This window comes from Bombus pyrosoma, linkage group LG16 (genome assembly GCF_014825855.1).
Source record: "Bombus pyrosoma isolate SC7728 linkage group LG16, ASM1482585v1, whole genome shotgun sequence".
In the NCBI taxonomy this organism is placed as follows: domain Eukaryota; kingdom Metazoa; phylum Arthropoda; class Insecta; order Hymenoptera; family Apidae; genus Bombus; species Bombus pyrosoma.
Genome location: NC_057785.1, coordinates 690,494 through 711,437, shown reverse-complemented (window position 1 = coordinate 711,437; position 20,944 = coordinate 690,494). Strand labels below are relative to the sequence as shown.

The 20,944-nt window shown below is 36.3% G+C and overlaps 1 protein-coding gene and 1 long non-coding RNA gene across 5 annotated transcripts; both read left to right on the top strand.

The window, feature by feature from the left end:
• The first annotated feature begins 1,649 nt into the window (after positions 1 to 1,649).
• On the top strand, positions 1,650 to 7,472 carry LOC122576257 (protein hairy). 4 transcript variants are annotated; one of them, XM_043746276.1, is made up of 4 exons: positions 1,650 to 2,103; positions 3,185 to 3,412; positions 5,330 to 6,212; positions 6,306 to 7,472. In XM_043746276.1, exons 1-4 carry the CDS (start codon positions 1,927 to 1,929, stop codon positions 6,524 to 6,526), a joined length of 1,509 nt encoding a protein of 502 aa, XP_043602211.1. In that variant the 5' UTR covers positions 1,650 to 1,926; the 3' UTR covers positions 6,527 to 7,472. The 4 variants fall into 4 exon arrangements, with proteins under 4 accessions (XP_043602211.1, XP_043602209.1, XP_043602213.1 ...); XM_043746278.1 differs by adding an exon at positions 3,019 to 3,102 and having other exon boundaries at positions 1,965 to 2,103; positions 5,330 to 7,472; XM_043746277.1 differs by adding an exon at positions 2,976 to 3,102 and having other exon boundaries at positions 1,965 to 2,103; positions 5,330 to 7,472.
• A 5,393-nt stretch (positions 7,473 to 12,865) lies between these two features.
• Positions 12,866 to 13,620, top strand: LOC122576791. The gene is made up of 2 exons (XR_006319896.1): positions 12,866 to 13,096; positions 13,197 to 13,620. It is a non-coding gene; the product is annotated as an uncharacterized LOC122576791 (long non-coding RNA).
• Positions 13,621 to 20,944: the final 7,324 nt, after the last annotated feature.

Genomic DNA, 20,944 nt, shown 5'->3' with positions numbered 1-20,944 from the left:
TACGATGTATATAGGGACGACGATATATACGTAGCTTCCAAAATTATATGCTTTTTAAAAAATTCGGAGTTTTCTTGCCACTGGAAGATATATTTCTAGAAATTTCCATAAAATCATTTGAAAAATCGTAATTTGCAATTTTGTAAATCTGTATACCAAGGATTTGTCCATTTCCTAATATATTATACATATCGCGGTAAATAGAGTACTCTACACTATTGTGTTTGAATGTTTAGAAATGTATGGTTTTAAAGAAAAAAATATCATGACAATCAAAATTGGTTGCTGTTTTAACGACGCATAACGGTTGTTAGATAGTAAGCGACATGGCGAAAAAGAGAAGAAGGAGATCAAGGTAGGTCGCGTGCAACTAGCAACTCGCTAGAAATGGCAAAAAGAGAGAAAGATTGGGGTGAAAGAGAGAGAGAGGGGTAAAGGTAGCCGCAGGCAAGGGCGCGCGTGAGCGGGCAAGCGAACCTCGTCCTCTCTCTCTGCCCCTTGACAGCAGCGGTTCTGGCAAGCAGCCACCATCCTACCCCCGCCACACGCACGACCAACCGCGGCGCGAACCTCTGTGCGGCTCCCGGCTTCTCGCCCACGACTCACACACGCGCGAATCTTGCTGAAGAGCCGCCCGCCAGCTACTGCTCTTCGATTCGCAGTCTGTCACCGTTAGCCGTCCAGCGAGGATGAATCCGTGTTTCGCAACGTAGACGAGTGCAGAACGCACCAACAGGAAACAACGAAAATGAAATCTTCAATCTCGCTCGTTTTTATTATTCGATAAATCGGATAGCAAATTTTTTCGCAAGTTTAGTTTCTAAACAGTAAATATGACACGCAGGAAATTCGATCTCTTCATGACTGAAAATCGTACGTCTCGTGAGAAAATATCGAATAATATATTATAAGATCATAATTTTTGTTTCTAAAATCGGTTTGTGAGAATTTTCGAAAATTCTTTATGGGAAAAAGTTCGAGTCCAATATGAAATGAACAGATTACGATACGATTGAAAATCTGTCGTTTCATGTGCACCGTGTAAGGAGCCACGTGGTGACCTAAAATGTGCTCGCGTCTTCAGTGAAAACTTTGAAACGGCCTAACGACAGTTTAGTGATCGAATTGAACCGCACCGCATGGAAAACGCGTGGTATCGTGCAGGAGGAATTACACGTTACGGTGGAACTCTTGAAATAGAGTAAGATGCGACGAGGGTGTTGCAGCTGATACGACATTGCAGCTGATGCGTGTTTATATTGTGACTGGCGGAACCTTTTAAAATGATATGTTAAAAGAACGATATACAGGAGGATGATAATCGAGAATTATATATTAGTGTCAAAAGTGTTGGAATTAAATGAAAGTACACCTGTGTCAGAGTGGTGCCGCGTAACTTTTTAGAACGCGAGATGCTGAGTGTCTCAGCTGCGTCCAGTCGATTACTTTGGACGCTGAAATCCATTCTGTCACTGACACCGTCACCGACACCGACACCGACTCCGACACCGACACCGTCACTGTCGCCGTCGTCGACGTCGACGTCGTCGTCGTCGTCGTCGTCGTCGTCGGTGTCGTCGTCGTCGTCATCGTCGTCGCCGTCGCCGTCGCCGCCGTCGCCGTCGTCGCCGTCGCCGTCGTCGTCGCCGCCGTCGCCGTCGCCGTCGTCGTCGTCGTCGTCGTCGTCTTCGTCGTCGTCGTCGGCTTCGTCGTCGTCGTCGTCGTCGTCGTCGTCGCGGCGGCCACCGTCGTTGTCACCCCTGTCATTACCGTTACCATCGACGTCCTCGTGGTTCTCGTTATCGCCACCATCATTATCATCATTGTTGCTGTTATTCCCATTGTTATTAGTATCGATACCAATTTTCCCGTTATCACCGTTCCCATTATTGTCGTCACAGCGGAAGGCCCGCGTGGCCTACTAAGATGACCGCTCGTCTTCATTCGTTGAGGCATCAAGAAAAGAAATCGGCCGGCAACACTCATAGACATTACCATCATCATCAATCGCAACATCAACAGAGCGTGCACCAAGGACCGAGTCCGTCGGCCAGTCCTAGCCCTAGTCTCAGCCCGAGCCCTAAACACTCGGATGGTCGTCGAGTGAGTAAATCTTCATTTTCACTTAATGCTTTTTCTTCTTTTTTCTATAATTACTTTAGTATATTTCATTCATGTTTGTATGTATTATATAAATACTCATTCTTATATCTTAAATTTTTAATTTTTTTGTTACAAGAATTATAGTTATGAATATTTTATGTAGCCCGATGTAGTTATTTTTATAGTTATTAGATACGATGAAGGTTAGTAGGTTGTTTGAATGGAATCATTTGGGTGTTTAAAAAAGCGCGGGAATATCGACGATTTTGAACATATGTTTATCGTGGACGTTAGTATATCTTCCAATAGGAAGTAGATAATGGATGAAGCTTGGATAAATGCATATAATTATTATGTCATCAGTAATTTTGTGAATGTATAATATACATATAATATAATTATATAATATAAAGATAATTTTTTAATGTTAAATATAATTGAGAAATGATGTTTGTAATTTGTAACAACGATAATACCTAAATCGCTAATTATTAGATTGTGGACATTTATGAAAATTCATAGTTTCGTAAACATAGTTAAAAAGATATACATATAACCTCAGCGCAAATTGATGTCGTACTATTAAATATCATAGAGACTTTTCTATTTTGGATACGTTTTTGCGTATTATGCAATTTTAATATGTCATATAAAGTAGAAAATAAAAATTATATAATACGCATACAAATTTTCGATTTGTCGATTACACTATAGTATGTATTTTTGTCGTTTAAAATACACTCATAATAATGTGATTATTCAGTCGATTTATTTAATCATCATTCTGTATCACCCCCATCGATTTTCCTTCGATTTTCATTTTGTCACTTCTTCCAACTCTGACATGTAAAACAAACTCATTTTTCTTTCAGTTCTGTAATGATTAGATCCTTTTATTTGTATCATGATACGTAGATTATGCCTATGTATTGTACGGAGTAAGAAAAGAGGGTAGACAAGAAAGGAGAAAAGGAGGAAGAAGGGAAAGAATAGATATTGGTAGGCGAACATTTTTAGAGACGACGGTCACGCGTATAATTTGATATTGTATTATTCTAGCGACAGATTTGTTATTTTTCAGGCTAACAAACCACTAATGGAAAAGCGACGGCGAGCTAGAATTAATCAGTCGTTGGCGGCGCTGAAGGCGCTCATTCTTGACAGCGCCCGGCTGGAGAACACGAAGCATAGTAAACTTGAAAAAGCTGACATTTTAGAGTTAACGGTTCGACATTTACAAAGGCAAAGATCCCTTGCTCAACCTGGTTTGTCGAGATATAAGGCTGGTTATCAAGATTGTTCCAGAGAGGTATGTTTCGCTCAACTGTGTTGCATTTAGTGCAGAAATAGTTGTATTTATCTTTAACATTGATAGTGTGCTACAAATTCGAAGAAAGCTGTAGATTAAGTTAGAAGTAGTTACGAGATTCTGTAATTCTCTATTTACTTGAATTAGCTTTTCTCAGCTATCATTCTTAAACAGCCACAAGTACAAACGTAAGAATAATTGTATCGTCTATAATTCTAAAAGTTTCCTGAATTTGTTCTAACAATTCAATGAAATGATAATGCCTTCCTGATTCTCGTAATTTGATTGCTATTTCTAAGGAGTTCGATTTGTTTAAGTATTGAAATAGTTTATAAGTAGATCTTCAAAAATTACAGGTACTGCTCATTCCGAGATTCAAAACTATCTTGTGATTATCGAATCCTAGTATTTGAATAATATGTAGCGATCCTTGGACATTGATTCGAATTTATACAGTTACTCGTATTAATATTAAGACACAACACTAGCCTTATATTATTTGTTGCTTTGTATAAGAGGAAATGATTTAAATATCGTATTGCTTATTCTACGAAAATACAGTACTTTCTCAATAATTTATCGCCATTATGTTCCTCGTAATTGATCTGTCGTCATCCCCACTACTGAGGTGAGATCATTCCCCCAAGGGGCCCTAGTGTTGCTTTTGACACACCGCGAAGTTTAACGGCTGAGTAATGTAACCTGATTCGAATTCAATCGACTATGAAAAGATATTAATTATCTATGAGACAATGGTAAAACCGTTTTATTTCTGATTTTTTAAAAATTGAACGTTTACTAATGTATTAGTAAGATTTTTCTGATTAAATTGAGAACAAACACGATATAATTTAAATTGCATTTACATGTATATATAATAGGCGAAAGAAAATAAGTTAATGTCATTAAATAAACGAATATTCTGCAAATTATATCGTACTTGGTCTTATTTTAATGAGAAAAACCTCACAGTTACATTGGTAAAAGTTTTATTCGATAAAAATTAAAAATAAAAAGGTTCCGTTATCGCATTAACATTATCTAGCCGATATGTTTCTTTTCATCAAGCCGACTCTCGCGCCTCTTTTTCTTTCACTCGCGCTATTTTTTTCTAAGTTCAGCAAAATGGCGCATCGTATCTATTATAAACAATCGAGTTCTATACACGATGATAATTTATCACAGAGAAGTCCCGATTTTCGATCAGTTAAGTGGAGAAAATACCGTATGTATCTCTTATTGTAGCTTGAGAACACGTAAATAATTCTTTCTTAACAACAAAGCTTAATGGTACAATAGATTTTTAACAAAAATTTATCTTATTTTCACGTCACGCTAATATTCAGACACTTGTTTATATTCTGCAATTTAGCAATTCTTAGAAGTAGATCGAACTGCGAAATGCATCAATTTTTTCTTTTTGTTTTAAGTACAAGTTTAATGTTGCGCCAACTGCTTATTGTTATTAATAATAATTTACATTTATTTTGTATAACCGGTTCGTATAATTAATATCAGTATAGAAGAAATAGAGCGACACAGAAGAAATTAACAGCAATACTCTTCTAATACACAAAGAGATTTAACATGTCAGAAGAAGGAAAGGGTACTAGATATGATGAAATTCAATTTGTAATTTATTATTTAAAAAAGGATAAAAGCTATCGTGAGATTGCGCAATTGTTAGTACTAATTGTAAAAAAAATGTGGTTCATATTATTGTAGAATAAGCAATACGATGTTTAAATCGTGATCTCCTATACAAAGCAACAAATACGAAGCTATAGCCCCGTGTCCAAATATTAATGTGAGTAACTGCAAGTACATATTGAATCTGATTCCATTATTATTACTATACTACTGAAACAAACGGTATCATCGCCCACACTTTACTTTCATTTTGACTTTGCGTTGCAGGTAAGTCGGTATCTCGATGCTCCGGATATAATCACCGGGAACACGACACCGATGGACCCTGCAGTGAAACAAAGGCTACTACGGCATTTGGATAGTTGCGTGTCGGAATTAGACTTGGATCTGGGTTCGAGGCCGGATAGCGGATTAGGCAGCAGTCCCGGAAGCGTGACGGATCGAGTGACAGGCTCGGGAAGTCCCGGTCCGTTGGAGCATCATGTGCCATCGACTGCACACTGTAGTACAACTTTGAATCCGGTCGGCTTGATAAAAGCCGAAATACCGGATATCGAACCAGCGCGACCGGATAGTAGTACTACCGCTGGCGATGAAAACAACAATAATAGCAACAGCAGTAGCAACGGCAACAGCCGGCCAACTTCTGCCTTTGGTCAGGTTAATACGACCAACCTTGATTCTCATCATCATCCACCTCCGCCTCCTCCGCCTGGTATACCAGTTATCGACCAGGCGTCTAGTTCACAGCAAAATCCAAACATGCTTTCGGTCGTGCAAGTGATACCATCCAGATTGCCCGATGGTCAAGTAGTTTTCCTTCTTCCTAGTCATTACGTTCAGCTCGCAGCTGCTGCCGCAGCGAACGGTATCAGTATCGGGCCGAATCCACCGACGGCCATATGGGCCGCCACTAACATGTCTTTTCTCAAGGCGACGGACAAACTCGCCGCGAAACGGCCTCACGAGGATATACAGGAATGGCAGGACGCGGCCACCGTTGCCGTGAATGCTGCTGCTGCTGCTGTTGCCGCTACCGTCGCCGCTGCCGCTACGTCCGGCAACGCTTCTGTTTCCGCTTCCATTTCCGCTTCCGCCCCCGTTTCTACCTTTGCTACCAATGCCATCTCAGCCATTGGTTCCAAACCAAGTAAGAGTCCGCGAGTCGAACAGCCGGAACAGCCGCTTGACTTTACAACTACCTCCAAGAAACCAAAATCTAACACGAGAGCTTCGTTACCAGCCGTCGCTAACGTCGAGCACCACCTCCAGCAGCAGCAGCAACAACAGCAACAACAGCTTATAGGTCGTTTAACCACGGAAGGAGCGATCCCGCCGCACTCGGAAGACAGGCCGTCCAGCCACGCGAGTGGCGAGTTCGTCACGGGGATTCGTTCGCCTTCTCCTCTTCAACAACCGCAACAACCTGCAAAAGACGAAGAAGGAATGTGGAGGCCTTGGTAGATTCTTATCCACGCCTCTGTGGTTGCGAATCTACAAAAATGTGCTATCGTGTACATTGTATAGTATCATTGTTGAACGATGGAACGATGAGAAAAGAGTCACTTTTGGAAAATCATTTTCTACGTGTATGACAAGACACGATGCACGTATTGTATTTTCGGAATTCTGTAAAAGTGGAGCGAATCTGTGTTTGAACCTCGTCGTCGTTTAAAATACTGCGATAAGGTGTGGAATAAAGTTTGAGAAGTATAATAAAAGCGTTAATGACTAGCCCGATTCTTGCAATTAGTGCGCACTATAATCGATAGAGGGACGATTGACAAGTTAATTGGCGCATAGTAATTATTTACAGTGTCAGTGTCCTAACAAAACTGATGTACACTTGCTATTTAGATGTACGAATTATTACGTAGTGGTTTGTTACGACACGATCGTTATTCGTTCGTTTAGTGCAAGGAGTGCCTAATTGAAGAGAAGCGCTAATCAGGGAAGAAGGAAAAGACATTGTGCAAAATCTGCGTATTACGAGGATTCGACAAGCATTATTTGTTCGAAACATTCAAAACTAACAGTATATATGTATACATGTATATGAGAAAGATCTAATACGTTATAGAATCCGCGTAACGAAAAAGGGTTTCGCGCATAGTACTTTTATTCCGCCGTCGTGTACATAAACCCCGATTGGAATTATAACTAATGCCAGATATAGATTTATTTTGATGTTAACTAGGTGTATATGCGTACGAGACAACGTAGAGAGAATGAAGCGAATGGGAACGAATCTGTGTATCGTGAGTAAATAGTGAAGAGATGTCAGTTCACGTTCTAGATGAATCACAGTTTTCATCTAAATATACTTCTGTAACTGCTATGTTGAGATTCAAAAATCCTTATTCAATGTACTTAGACATCGGTCAATATAAATATGCATACTGACAAGTCATTAACCTTTTCGTGATTATCCTCTGAAATTTAAGTGTGAACTTTAGAAAAGGCTTATGTGAATTCTGTGTTCTAGAATCCCGCAGACGAAAGAAATTGATAATGACTTTAATATAAATCTATAAAGTTACGTGAAAAATTCTGCTAGTCAAACTAGAATATATTTTTAAAAATCACCTTTTACCCTATCGTCATCATGAAAATATCATTCGAAAAATCTTTTTAGTATATTTATTCAATTTTCATAAAAACAATACGAATTTCGGACACTTACTAATCTGGTAATTCTGGAAATTTTAGTTTTAGAAATATAGTATAATCTCGATTATTATTGGAATATCGATTAATGAAAAATTCACAATAATCCCTTATGAGATGAACTGGGGCATGCAATTCAGAATTGAAGAAAAATGTTACACTTTTATTCAAGAGCTTTTATTTCTGATTAATATTAATATTTACAAAAAAATTCAAAATAAATAATTTTCTCTCGTGTGAAAACGAAGTTGTTCGATTAAAATGTGAAACAATATCCGAACAGCATGTGTTATTAAGTTTCATAGTAATTTTTAAAAAAGTGTAGTGGTAACATTGATATGATGATGATATACAGTAGCTTATGAAAATATTCGAATGCTTATAGAAACTTTTTATGAATATAGTATGTATTATGTGTATTATACGAAACTGTTTTGAAATTTCTTTAACATTCTATGACGGGCCTGATTCCTATGATTATGTTGGTAAAACTTGAAACAAATCCGAAAATGTCGGAAATGTAATAGAAGCTACAAAATATTTAGTACTAGTATGTATATATTTCGCAGAGATTACAAAAGTACTTAAACAGTTATTTATCCATTATATGAATAAAAGACTCGATATTCAATGAGAACATTTTTAACGCTTATTATATGTTTAAGAGATTCATGCTATATACTAACTTTTTACTAAATATACGTTTGCAGTAAGTGTAACTTTTATATACATCTTGAAATCAGCTTCAGTTTTTATCAGTATAATCGCCACAGGTTCCATTACAGTATTAATGAATAAATATGGATCCAAATATCAGGTGAGTGCAAAAGTTCTGCTGGTGTTTACGTTATCTATAGATTTCCTCACTGTTAAATAAATTATGATGCGTTTAAACGAGAGGTTGTTCTGTATAATAACTACAAATTTCCTATTTCAATGTAATATACTGGATGCAGTCGAATAACATGTATAAATGGTTACATGTACAGTGGTTTCTTATGAAAAGACAAAAACAAGATTAATAGAATAACATTTTTTCATATGTCATTTTGTATTCGAGAACATCAAGTTTGAACCAATGTCGTATACATAGTCTGGAAACCTCCATGGCGGTGGTAAGGCTCGTAATATCGAGAGATGTGCTTGACAAATCAACCGCTAGCTGCAGCGCTGAGGTCGATTTGTTAAACTTTTGCATTTAATCACCAGCAACGATTCGTCAATGAGGTACATGAATAGACTTGACGTATAATGCTTTTTTGTGTCCCATATTTCGAGGATCACCTGGCGGCTGACCCTGTATACCATTTTCATATCGTATACAACGTTACCGATTCAGTATTGTAGTGGTTTGAATTGAAACTAAATTTTCCCATGAAATTACAAGTAAGGTAAGAACAGGACATCTTGCAAATAAAGTGTAGAATCCTATACTTCTCCAATCTGTACTTCTTCAATCATATAATGATATAACTGATTATAATGGTACAGAGTCTGTTACGTACAATATATTTCTAATGTTTTTCAATTTCAATGCATCCCGACTGCTGACACTTCTCGATATTTTTGGAATTATTAATTTAATATCTACGATTTTCATTCGCTCCCATTCACAAAAGTTTAAGCTTCTTAAAAAATAATTTTTTAAATACGGAAGACTATTTTTATCACCCGAATATCGTAAATCAATTTTTAATTAGCGAAACTGTGCAGAACTGTATTGAAAGCTACTCCTCCTCCGATTTCGATGATTTTTGGATATCTTGTAGAAATCAACATTTTGAACAACTTTTTCCTCTAACTATCGGCCGGCCACAGTTTCCGAGATTATTCACAATAAACTATCGATATTACTACAGTAAATTCTGCCTATAATTGTAATGTTAATTGCCGACAGAAATATAAAGACAGAGTATATAGCGAGTCATATGTTACCGTGTAAGTGGATGCGATATAGGAATAAAAAGAGAATGTCGCACGGGTGGCCCCCTCTGTCCTTGTCTAATCAGACATGCACATCGACGCCGCTTGTTGATCGGTGTTATATATCTATATATTTACTGTACGAATGTGCACGCGTTATTAAACGAGGACACAAGCTTCTATGCAGCGTTCTCTCTTTATTCCTATATCATTCTTTTAGCTTGTTCATGCGTCTTTATGATTGTCGACTGCCTTGCGGTAGCCGGATTTAAAGCCTAACTTTTATCTTTTGTTTATACAGGGTGGTTGGTAACTGATGGTACAAGCGGAAAGGTGGTGATTCTACGTGAAAAAAGAAGTCGAAAATATAGAATAAAAACTTTTCGTTTGAGGCTTTGTTTTTGAGAAAATCGACTTTGAATTTTCGTTCGGTACGCGTGCACTTTATCACGTCTGGGCTGGCATAATCGGACATCTAATTATTGGGTCATATTTTTTCGAAGGAAGTGTAACGTCAGCAGCATTTCGATTTCTTACAAAACAAACTACCGGAATTATTAGAAGATGTACCACTGAGAACTAGAGGAAGTTTAATTTTTCAACAAAGACGATGCACCGCCACATTTTAGTCGTCATGTGAGAGGTTTTTTAAACCAACATTACCAAGGCTGGATTGGTCGTGCTGGAACAATAGCTTGGCCACCATGCTCTCCTGACTTAACTCCGTTTGACTTTTATTTATGGAGCCATATTAAATCAATTGTCTATTCTGAAAAAATCGCAAGTTGCGAGCAATTGAAAGAAAAGATTATTGTAGCCTTTCATACTTTAAAACAACCTTTATGATTACTTCATATTATTTCATTCTGTATTCCTAATCTTCCGTTACGGCAAAAACAAACTTAAACTGCGATTATATCCATCGAGACAACGATCTACAGTGACATCCGTTATAACGAGACGTGATAAACTGCACGCGTACCGAGCGAAAATTCAAAGTCGATTTTCTCGAAAACAAAGCCCTAAACGAAAAATTTTTATTCTATATTTTCGACTTATTTTTTCGCGTAGAATCACCCCTTTCCGCTTGTACCACTAGTTACCAACCACCTTGTATATAGTACATATGTATAAACGAAGGTTGGCAGAGCTTGAGTATTCCACGTATCCTTCGAATTACGACACCGTGCACGACTGCATATTAAAAATAATTATCATTAATGGTCTGGGTTAAATTTTTGGATTGGTCTTTTAAATCCGTTGTGAGGCTATAGATTTAGTTAATAAATAACAACATAATTGAAATTCATATTAAGCTTTATTTTTTATTGCTCTGAAATTTGAAATATTTTAACTACGATCAAAGAATTTAATTATTCGGTTGCCAAAACCGTGTTATTGTCACGTAAACTTCAGGGTTGGATGATAAGAGAAAAGAATGCTGAGTCGTAACTCAACTATTAATCTTCTTTCATCGAACTTTATTATAAGTTTATCACTTACAAGCAATAGAATGACACTGAACCGGAGAAATAGGGGACGCAAGAACAGGAACCAGAACAAGAATAAGAAGTGCTCGAGCTGTCTGAAGTCTCGACTTACATACATTTTTGGTTTGAGGATGTTGAAGGGCTCGATGTAGGTTGTGATGTGGAGAAGTGTCCGAAGGTTGGGGGTCGATGTCTTATCTATGATGTACGTTGAGATGTGATTGATGTTACATTATCATCGGAACAGGTTTTCGAAGACTTTTCTTGTAGCCTTGCATGTGCAATTGTGGATGATTGTTTAGATTTGTAAAGCATGGCACAAAGATATAGAGATCAATGGCTGTTGGATGTAAATAGATCGTCTAACATTTTTCAAATGTTGTAAATGTCGTAAAACTCATTATTCGCGTCTCAGTTACTTGTATTTTACGAATGTTGCTCATTCCTACTTTCGATCATTATTTAGATTAAGGTCCTTCTCTCTTCGATTTCAATGATTTTCGAATCTGTTGTCAGCATTATGATTCTCAACAACTTTTTCCTATACATATAATCGCCGCCCTGTAGACCATCGACGACTTTATGAAGATTTCATGAAAAGTATGGGTATGTACACATACATATAATTGACATTTTATACGAATTGCGAATGTTTTACATTCTTACTCCTACTTTCACTCATTCGCTTTTTTTCGATCGTCTGTGTAATCGTGTGAAGTGGCAAATGAACAGCGAATTAAAGGAACAACAATGTATGTAGATCTTAAATTTCCTAACGAAAGCATAGTTGCCAAATCTCATCCTAGAACGTGGTTGCCACATTACGATTATTGTTCTACGCTCGTCAGAATAAAATTCGATAGAATAGCTATGGCAGCGTTACAGTTTCATGGAGGTAACACTATGCGATCCAGAAACTTTATGTTTTCAATAGTAAGATGACACGATATTTTTATCTTTTTGCAAGTTAACATATGTTCTGATTTTAAAACCACTGGTCTTATTTTCTACATCTTTTCAATACTTATATCTGTCAATCGTAATTTTTTTGTGTAAAATCATTATGTCTCTTTCTACACATGAAAGAATTACTCACTTTTTTAAGTTTTTATGCGTATTTTTAACCAACGACCTTTCGAAGTTCCTTATGTGAATAAATCCCTGATTGAGGCATTGGGTGCTTAACGTAAATTTATGTTAATACATAAATGTATATTATAAAATAATAAATATATATCTATTAATAATAGAAGAAAGTAGTACGAAAATTATTTATTTTCCTACAATGATATTAATAGTAATAACAGTTAATTTAATGGGCATATTTAAATGACAGTATATGCGCGATTTAAATGGCTAAAGTTGTGCAGGATCTGCTGGATTTCTGCTGCTTTCCAACCGTCTAATTACGCTGCGCAGAGTTTGTTACATTCTGCTGCCAATCTGTACGCAAATGGTCATCAGTGTAGTTATTAGGTTAGTTAGTGTTTTATTGGAAAGTGTAATAACGAATACAAAATACACGATATAGTTTATATTTTATAATTTTATAATTTTATATTCTCTGCTTTGTACCAAAGGAAACGAAAAATTAAGAAATAAGATATAAATAGAAAGAAAAAAATAGAAGATGACAGGAGCTAGACTAAGTAAGATGATACTAAAACTATATGGAAGATAGGGAAATAAGATTATTTCGACACGATAGCTTAAGAAGGGAAATACATTGAATCTTTTATACGGGTTAAATTTATTCGAAAATAGAAATAGAATAGTTTATTGGACGGAGTGGTCGAACTGAACGCTACGTAGTTCATGACCGACATCTTGTCCGCGTTGACTCGGCCATCTGACGAGTGCATGTTCCATAGTTGCGGAGTTTTACGTGGTCGGAGCTGTGTAAGATAGCTGTATCTGGAAGTTTAACGTAAAAGTATGTTGATCGTAGATTAAGGTAAATATAACGGGAAAGATATTCTAGTTGTCATATTGGTTATACGTTATACTAGTTTGTTTCCTTTGCTAAAAATTGTCAGCGAACATAAGTTTTGCAGCTGGAGAAGTGGTCTGTGGCAAATAACGACAAATAGCAGGAGGACTAAAGAAGAAGGAAAAAAGCGTTTAATCGCTGATAATGAGGAAATGGTGAGAAGAAAAATTGCGTAATAAAAATGCGTAAATAAAATAAGGGCATACGAAATCTGGATGTGTGAAAGATTAAGAATGGAACATAATAGCGATGTTGATTTAGTGTAGGAGTTTGCGGAAACATGGGTTAGTTTTGTGGAAATTGTAAAATATGTAAAAAGATTGTAGGTTAGATGTGCGAAAGTTGAAAGAAGTAAGAAGGGAATGAAAAGAGAGTATAAAATGATAATAGTTACTACGTAAGATAATATAATTTTGTGGATGGTAGAAGAATGGATTTATTTGGGTTTTAGGAGATGAAAGAATAAATAAAGATACATTTAGAAAATATATGTGAGTTTTTCATTTGACTATTGATCATAAATTATAAAATTAGGATTGAAATATAGTTGGTATGTAGAATATAAATATAAATGTAAATATAAGAAATATGTAGTTGTAAAATATGTGGGTAATAGAATAGAATGCTATGATCAAAGGTAGTAATTATAATCTGAAAATATATTAGTAAAAACTAACACGGTTGGAATTTTGTAATTACAGGGATACTATATGGAAAATGATTAATGTTAAATGAATTCTATTTAAAGGAACGAAAGATATTAGTAATAAAATATAAGGGTATTATTAAAGATAGTAATTATATAATTATAGGAAATGTGATGGTAAGTATGATGGTTTGTAAGTGTGGATGAGATTTATGGCTTGGTACCCAGATAGAAAGGAAAGGAAAATGAATTCACTTGGTATCCGCGTGTCTGTGACAGTCTCTAAGTCCGGTAATCCATGAATGAACATATCTATTGCGCTATCTGCTAGCGGTTTAATGCTCTCATTCGTAAACTTCCCGTATTTGTCCTTGAGTGCAATCTGAGTTCCGTTGATAAGAATGCGAATACGGTCATAGAAATTACCGACGGTTTCATTATGGCACATAGATTCCCTAGCTATTTCACGTTGATAATACAGATATGTTTTATCGACTGCGAATTGATCTTTGAAATATTTAATCAGTTCGTTATCGGCGTAAAGTATATCTGTAAATGCTATAGTAGGCATGATTCTACAGTTTAGATAATACTGCATTTACGAACAAATCTTGCAGTTCTTTAGGAATATGTTGCCATTTTTAATGTTTTGCAGAAAATCTTCCAAAGCATATTCGATCTATTGAAATATGGAATGTTAACGATCGTGTACTGATGTGTGAAGCACTCAGTTATCAATGACATTACCGTGTCGTTATTATTATTATTAGTATTATTAATCCCTTGCCATACTTTGACGAGTCTGAGTCGTATGAAAATTTTGAGCCAAACCTAAATATCAGGAGTCAGGTTAGTGGTCTTAATCTCGGGCCAAGTATGAATGTCTCGAATGGGGTTTTTTGTCCCAATGTGCTACTTAGGAGACATTTTCGTGGCGCAGATAACAGCTAAAAGCTAAACAAACATAGGCACTCTGAGAGACCAAGAAAGCTTCAGTCGTTCTTTAGTTCTTGCGATTCTATTACATGAGTTGCACACGTTTCTTACGTCTGCTCTACAAAATGTAATATTTTTACAATCTTCTTTTTTGTCAAACCCTCCATCATGTTTAAGAAAAGGAGCGAAGGTACCAAAGAAGCAAGTAATTCACGTGGAAGTAAGAGTAGTGGAAGGGCTTTCAATGTTTCAAGATTTCAAATGATAGATATTGAAAGAATTACAAGCAGCGACGAAGATTATTTTATTATATTAAAGCACTGGTCGCGTTTGCACTTGTGGCATTTTGGTAAACCATTTTACCTTATCGCGTCGGGAGATTCAAGTATGTCATAAGACAGTTTATGTGCAAATTAATGCTAATAAAGAGAAAGAAAGAGCGAATTTGAAGAGTTAAAAAATTTAGAACGATTCAGATATAGAGTGAATATACAGGGTGGTTGGTAACTGGTGGTACAAGCGGAAAGGGGGTGATTCTACGCGAAAAAAGAAGTCGAAAATATAGAATAAAAATTTTTCATTTGAGGCTTTGTTTTCGAGAAAATCGACTTTGAATTTTCGCTCGGTACGCGTGCAGTTTATCACGTCTCGTTACAACGGATTTCACTGTAGATCGTTGTCTCGATGGATATTATTGCAGTTTAAGTTTGTTTTTGCCGTAACGGAAGATTAGGAATACATAATGAAATAATATGAAGTAATCATAAAGTTTATTATTACAAAAATGGCTGAAAATATTGCCCAATCTGCCGAACACTAGTTCTGCTGTTCTAATTAAATTTCTATGAACACTTTCTAATGTATTCGATTGTTTTAAAGTATGAAAGGCTACAATAATCTTTTCTTTCAATTGCTCGCAACTTGCGATTTCTTCAGAATAGACAATTGATTTAATATGGCTCCATAAATAAAAGTTAAGCGGAGTGAAGTCAGGAGAGCGTGGTGGCCAAGCTATTGTTCCAGCACGACCAATCCAACCTTGGTATTGTTGGTTTAAAAAATCTCTCACATGACGACTAAAATGTGGCGGTGCACCGTCTTGTTGAAAAATTAAACTTCCTCTAGTTCTCAGCGGTACATCTTTTAATAATTCCGGTAGTTTGTTTTGTAAGAAATCGAAATATGCTGCTGACGTTACATTTCCTTCGAAAAAATATGACCCAATAATTAGATGTCCGATTATGCCAGCCCAGATGTGATAAAGTGCACGCGTATCGAGTGAAAATTCAAAGTCAATTTTCTCGAAAACAAAGCCTCAAACGAAAAATTTTTATTCTATATTTTCGACTTCTTTTTTCGCGTAGAATCATCTCCTTTCCGCTTGTACCACCAGTTACCAACCACCCTGTATAATGTTAAAGTGGATCTCACTTCAAGAAAAACTCCACATCTTTTCTAATGTTTAATTTTCTTAGTCCTCAAAGCCATTGAGTATTGTTTAGCACTAAATCAATTTGATGGGGCCTAATGAACATCCTGCAACCTATCGAAACAACAACATAGACAGTGTCCCAGGGTCAGCAGGCAGCTCGGCGACATCCCCTCCATAAGATCCAAACCCATAGTATATACACCTAACCCCAAAATCAGTTCTCGACACTCTAATTCACATAAAAAACTCTGCCAGTATATCTAAAGTCTGAATTTTTCTTACCTTGTTCGTGAAACGTTTAATTCTGCGCGAAATCATTCGAACGACGCGAGGAAATGAACAGTGATTTCTTAATTTCATCATTCTCCGTGTCTTCGACGTGACACCGGCGTGCGGATCTGGACTAGCACACACATTGTACTAATACTTAAACTTACTTAAATATATTTCTATTATACATTCATCCACGTATTTCCTCTCTCTCTATTACGAGGTAAAACCTTAACATATAAAGATCGGGTTATCCCATCGTTGTCACCAATTCGGTTGTAACTCGCGGGCCTATATTGTACATTCATGTCACTTATGTAACTATCTATTTGAACGCTCTTTGCAGGTAGAGGGCGGAATTTCTTTTTGAGTTGGAGGAGGGGAACCATCTTCGACGAAGTACTGCACGTAGGAAAACATTACGCCAAGATTATTTTCTACGGAAATATCAAATTTATGACACCTTCTGTTTTTGACACACGAAGTGCATAGAGAATCTAAAAGTATTGTTCGAAAATACTGAAGAGAATAGCTGCGACCAAGCTAATTGGTCCGATTCAAAAGTAACCTCTTGTATTCGAACATGAATTAGAAAAATACCTATGAATAATTTCACATTTTTGTTTCATCGCATCGGTCGGAACAAAGCTTTCAGAGTAAATTAGAATATTTAGAGTAAGAGGAAAGGCATTGTTTTATTTTAGAATTGAACAGCATGTTTAATGTTGAAATTATTCTTTTGTCCTCTTAGGTTAATTATAAAAGCATTTAATAAATATAGTCTTGATTCTATTACTGGATTTTTGAGCTTACAAGTTATGAACATGAGATATTAACTGCATTTTCACCGATTTTATGTATGTACAAAGAGTTAAATAAATATAAAATATGTCATGTCTTTGACAAATGATACTATACCTTCAGATCGTTGAAGATTTGTTAGAAAAGGCTATCGCAAAATTGACTTTGATCTTGAATTTCAAGGTCAAAACTACAAAATAACACAAATAATAAGTGTTTCCTGAGTTGGTTTTTGGCATAAGTAACTTAATACTTTCCTAGATGAAATACTGAGATGCATCGACCAACATATAAAGAAACGTTATTCTATTTATGAATAAGTACTTCACCTTCATATATCCTTTACGTGTTTATCTGAAAAAGAATTAATAACATCAAATCGTGCTTTCTTCGACGCCATTAAACCCTTGCGTGAAAAGTTTCTTCATATAGTAAGCAACCTTGCAACAATGTAAGATCATGAATTTAAGTGCTTCATTCTATTTAAGATGGACTATCTTATCTACGCGCTAAGAAATAATTTGCTGTTTCCTAATTAACATCAAGTTACTTACTTTCTATCTAACTATGAAACGTAAACATATTGTAAATAATGTCCATGCAGTGCATTCGTCAGTAAGTGAAGCTTTAAAATTATTTTACAATACAGCGATTGATTTGGGATTCATGATTTTTTTGAAATTTTTTTTCCTCATGACAAGGTGCTACACGCTATAATAAAAAAGTTTGACTTTAAAGTTCACCTTATTTGGATAAACTTCCGAATGTTACCAAACGCCAATCTAAACAAAATTTGATGAGAATCATTATATGAGATAATATACTTCAAATATAAAATGTCAGCTTCGGGAAATCATGCGTTTCGGATATACAGACTCCTATATAATAACAGACTTGTTAGCTGCTATTAGGTAGCGTCGGTGACAGTATTTCCGACCGTGATTTATCTAATCTAAACCAATTCTGATATCTCTCTTTAAAAAGAGTAGGTCGTTTTTTTCTGCCCATTGAACGTTTTTGAGGTTAAATATTTACGTACATATTTGTTCTTCAACCATATGTATGTAGTATCTTCAATGGGATATATTGTTATTATATCCTAATATTTGTAATTTATTTACAATGAATGGATTGTACAAATATAGACAGAAAAACGATGGTAGTTAATATGAACTAATCGCAATAACACGCTAGAATCTAGACAACTCTCGACACAACGGATCCAACGTTCTCTCTCACGCGGACCACACTCTCTCGACAACGCTAGTGTCACACGCTCAAGAGGACCACCCGCTCCGAAATAGCAATCAAGTAGACGAAAACATCCTGCATGCCACAGCTATCGAAACAATAACAAAACAGTGACTGAATAACCGCCTCTGATAAACATCCAACGATAACCCCTCCAAAGGGACTAAAACTTCACTATAAAGACCCTCCAAATTTAGCGCTCGACATCATTCTGTTATAATTCTTTGAACCGTCACTCTGTTGGATTTATACAATAAAATTTCCATCATCTTATTCGTGAAACGTTCGAACTGCGACGCGAGATCACCGGCGATCTATCGGTTTAGTGATTTCTCGTGTCCCCGACGTGACAAAATTGGCGATCCTGTCAGGATCCATTCATCGCATCAAGAGGAAACTTCAACAAGAACTCTACGGATTCTACAGCGAAGGACCACCGTCACCTCCTTGATCAAAAGAAGGATCTATAAAGAATCTCGGTAAGCTGGCTTTCGTACATTATCGAAACCGTAAACCCGAAATACGTTCTGAAGATAGTGATTTTTCTGAAAATATCATATCTATCAAGATGAATCCAACTGACATGAGTACGGCAAAACAGAACGAATTAATCGCTACTTTCCTCGAACAACTTCAAAGTCTAACTCAGGATTACAGAAACTTTAAAAGTAATACTATTAAACGTTACAGCAAAACATTAACAGAATAAAAGAATTTACGAAAACTAGTGATAGAAACTGGGCCAAGGAAACACGTGACCTTACAAAAACTATAGGAGTGAAACCGACACTGAAACCGATCAGCCACAAATCAGCACTCACTTAGAAACAGATGCCGATAACATGACAGACGACTAGACAAGGAAACTACTGGAGGCCAAGCAGGAGAGGCCATACGCACTATCGAGACACTACGGGGTCGAGATGACGTAGGCGTTGAAGATTTTATTCTATCAGTCCGCAAAGCAAGAGCCAGATGCAAGGCAAGTACTAGAGATTTCCTATTAGATTTTATACTTACTGAAAAGATAACATGTAACGCGAAAAAGAATATAAGATATTTAAAGATTAACTCATTTGAAGACCTATATTCATATTTAAGACAAAAGGTGTCAGCTCCAACCACTCTTAGCGATTGTGTCACGTCGGACAAAAAAGAAATCAATAAACCGATAGATCGCTGGTGATCTCCTCGCATCGCAGTTCGAACGTTTCACGAATAAAGTGAAGAAATTAAACTTCGTATAAGATGATGGAAATTTTATTATATAAATCCAACAGAGTGACGGTTCAAAGTGTTATAACAGAATGAGGTATCGAAAGCTAATTAAGGAGGGTTTTTATAGTGAGGTTTTAATCTCTTTGGAGGGGCTATCGTCGGATGTATATCAGAGGCGGCTATTCAGTCACTGTTTTGTTATTATTTCGATAGCTGTGGCATGCAGGATGTTTCGTCTACTTGATTACTATTTGTGAGCCGGTGGCCCTCTTGAGTGTGTGACATTCCCCCCTTCTTAGATTCGCTTTGCTTCGTTGAAGCGTATAGCTCTGGTGGGTTGTCTGATTTGAATGACCCCGATATCTTCATTTTCTGTAATGTTTTGGAAAGTGACCGTCCCATGGGCTGGTGGAAGAATTGGTGTTGTTGGTGCTTGATGCNATATTGTTTACGTGAGCAGTAGGGCAAAGTATTCTGATACATACATTTTTAGGAATTACTCGATTTAGACATTCGAAAAGTTTACATTTGTACAATATATATACTGTTCCTAGTCCTAGGGTTACGTATTCTAATATTTGTAATGTCGAAATGCCATATTCTTTGAGTGAATTTATACGTCGTTCGAATTGTAGGCAATTGACTTGCGTTTGTAACGTATCAAGGTTGGCTTTATATTGATTAAAATTGTGAGTTACCTTTGGAGCAGTTTCTAATATTACCTCTGGCGTTGGGATGTCTATTTCTATATAATAAGCTTCTATATATAAATATATATAAGCTGTGTGAACTATTCTTAATTTTGATTTCTAGGATTTTATGTGTTTTACATAATGCGTCGATCTGCACATTTTTCGTAGGGATAATGATATAATGATTTTCAGTCTGTAAAGGTACGAACGTCAATTCTTCCAACTTGAATACAGCAGTCGGGCAAGTTTTGACTGTCTGTTGATTATTAATTAATTCGATTCTACATTCAGGCAAATTGATTCTATTGTCGCTTGGTTGAGTTCTTTTACAAATGTGGATGATTGTCGTTCGTTTACAATATTTGTTTAAGTAGTGACTATCGACAAAGGTGTATTGTTCTGAGTTGGTTAGTGTTAACTCAGTTTCTACTATAGGTGCGATAAATACAGAGTTTTGTTTGGAAGGTATCGGATAAATTTTTGTTACTTTCCACTCGTTATCTTCTAAAAGTGGTACAGTTATCGTATATATAAGTTTGTTATTATTTGTCCATAATTTTAGTTTA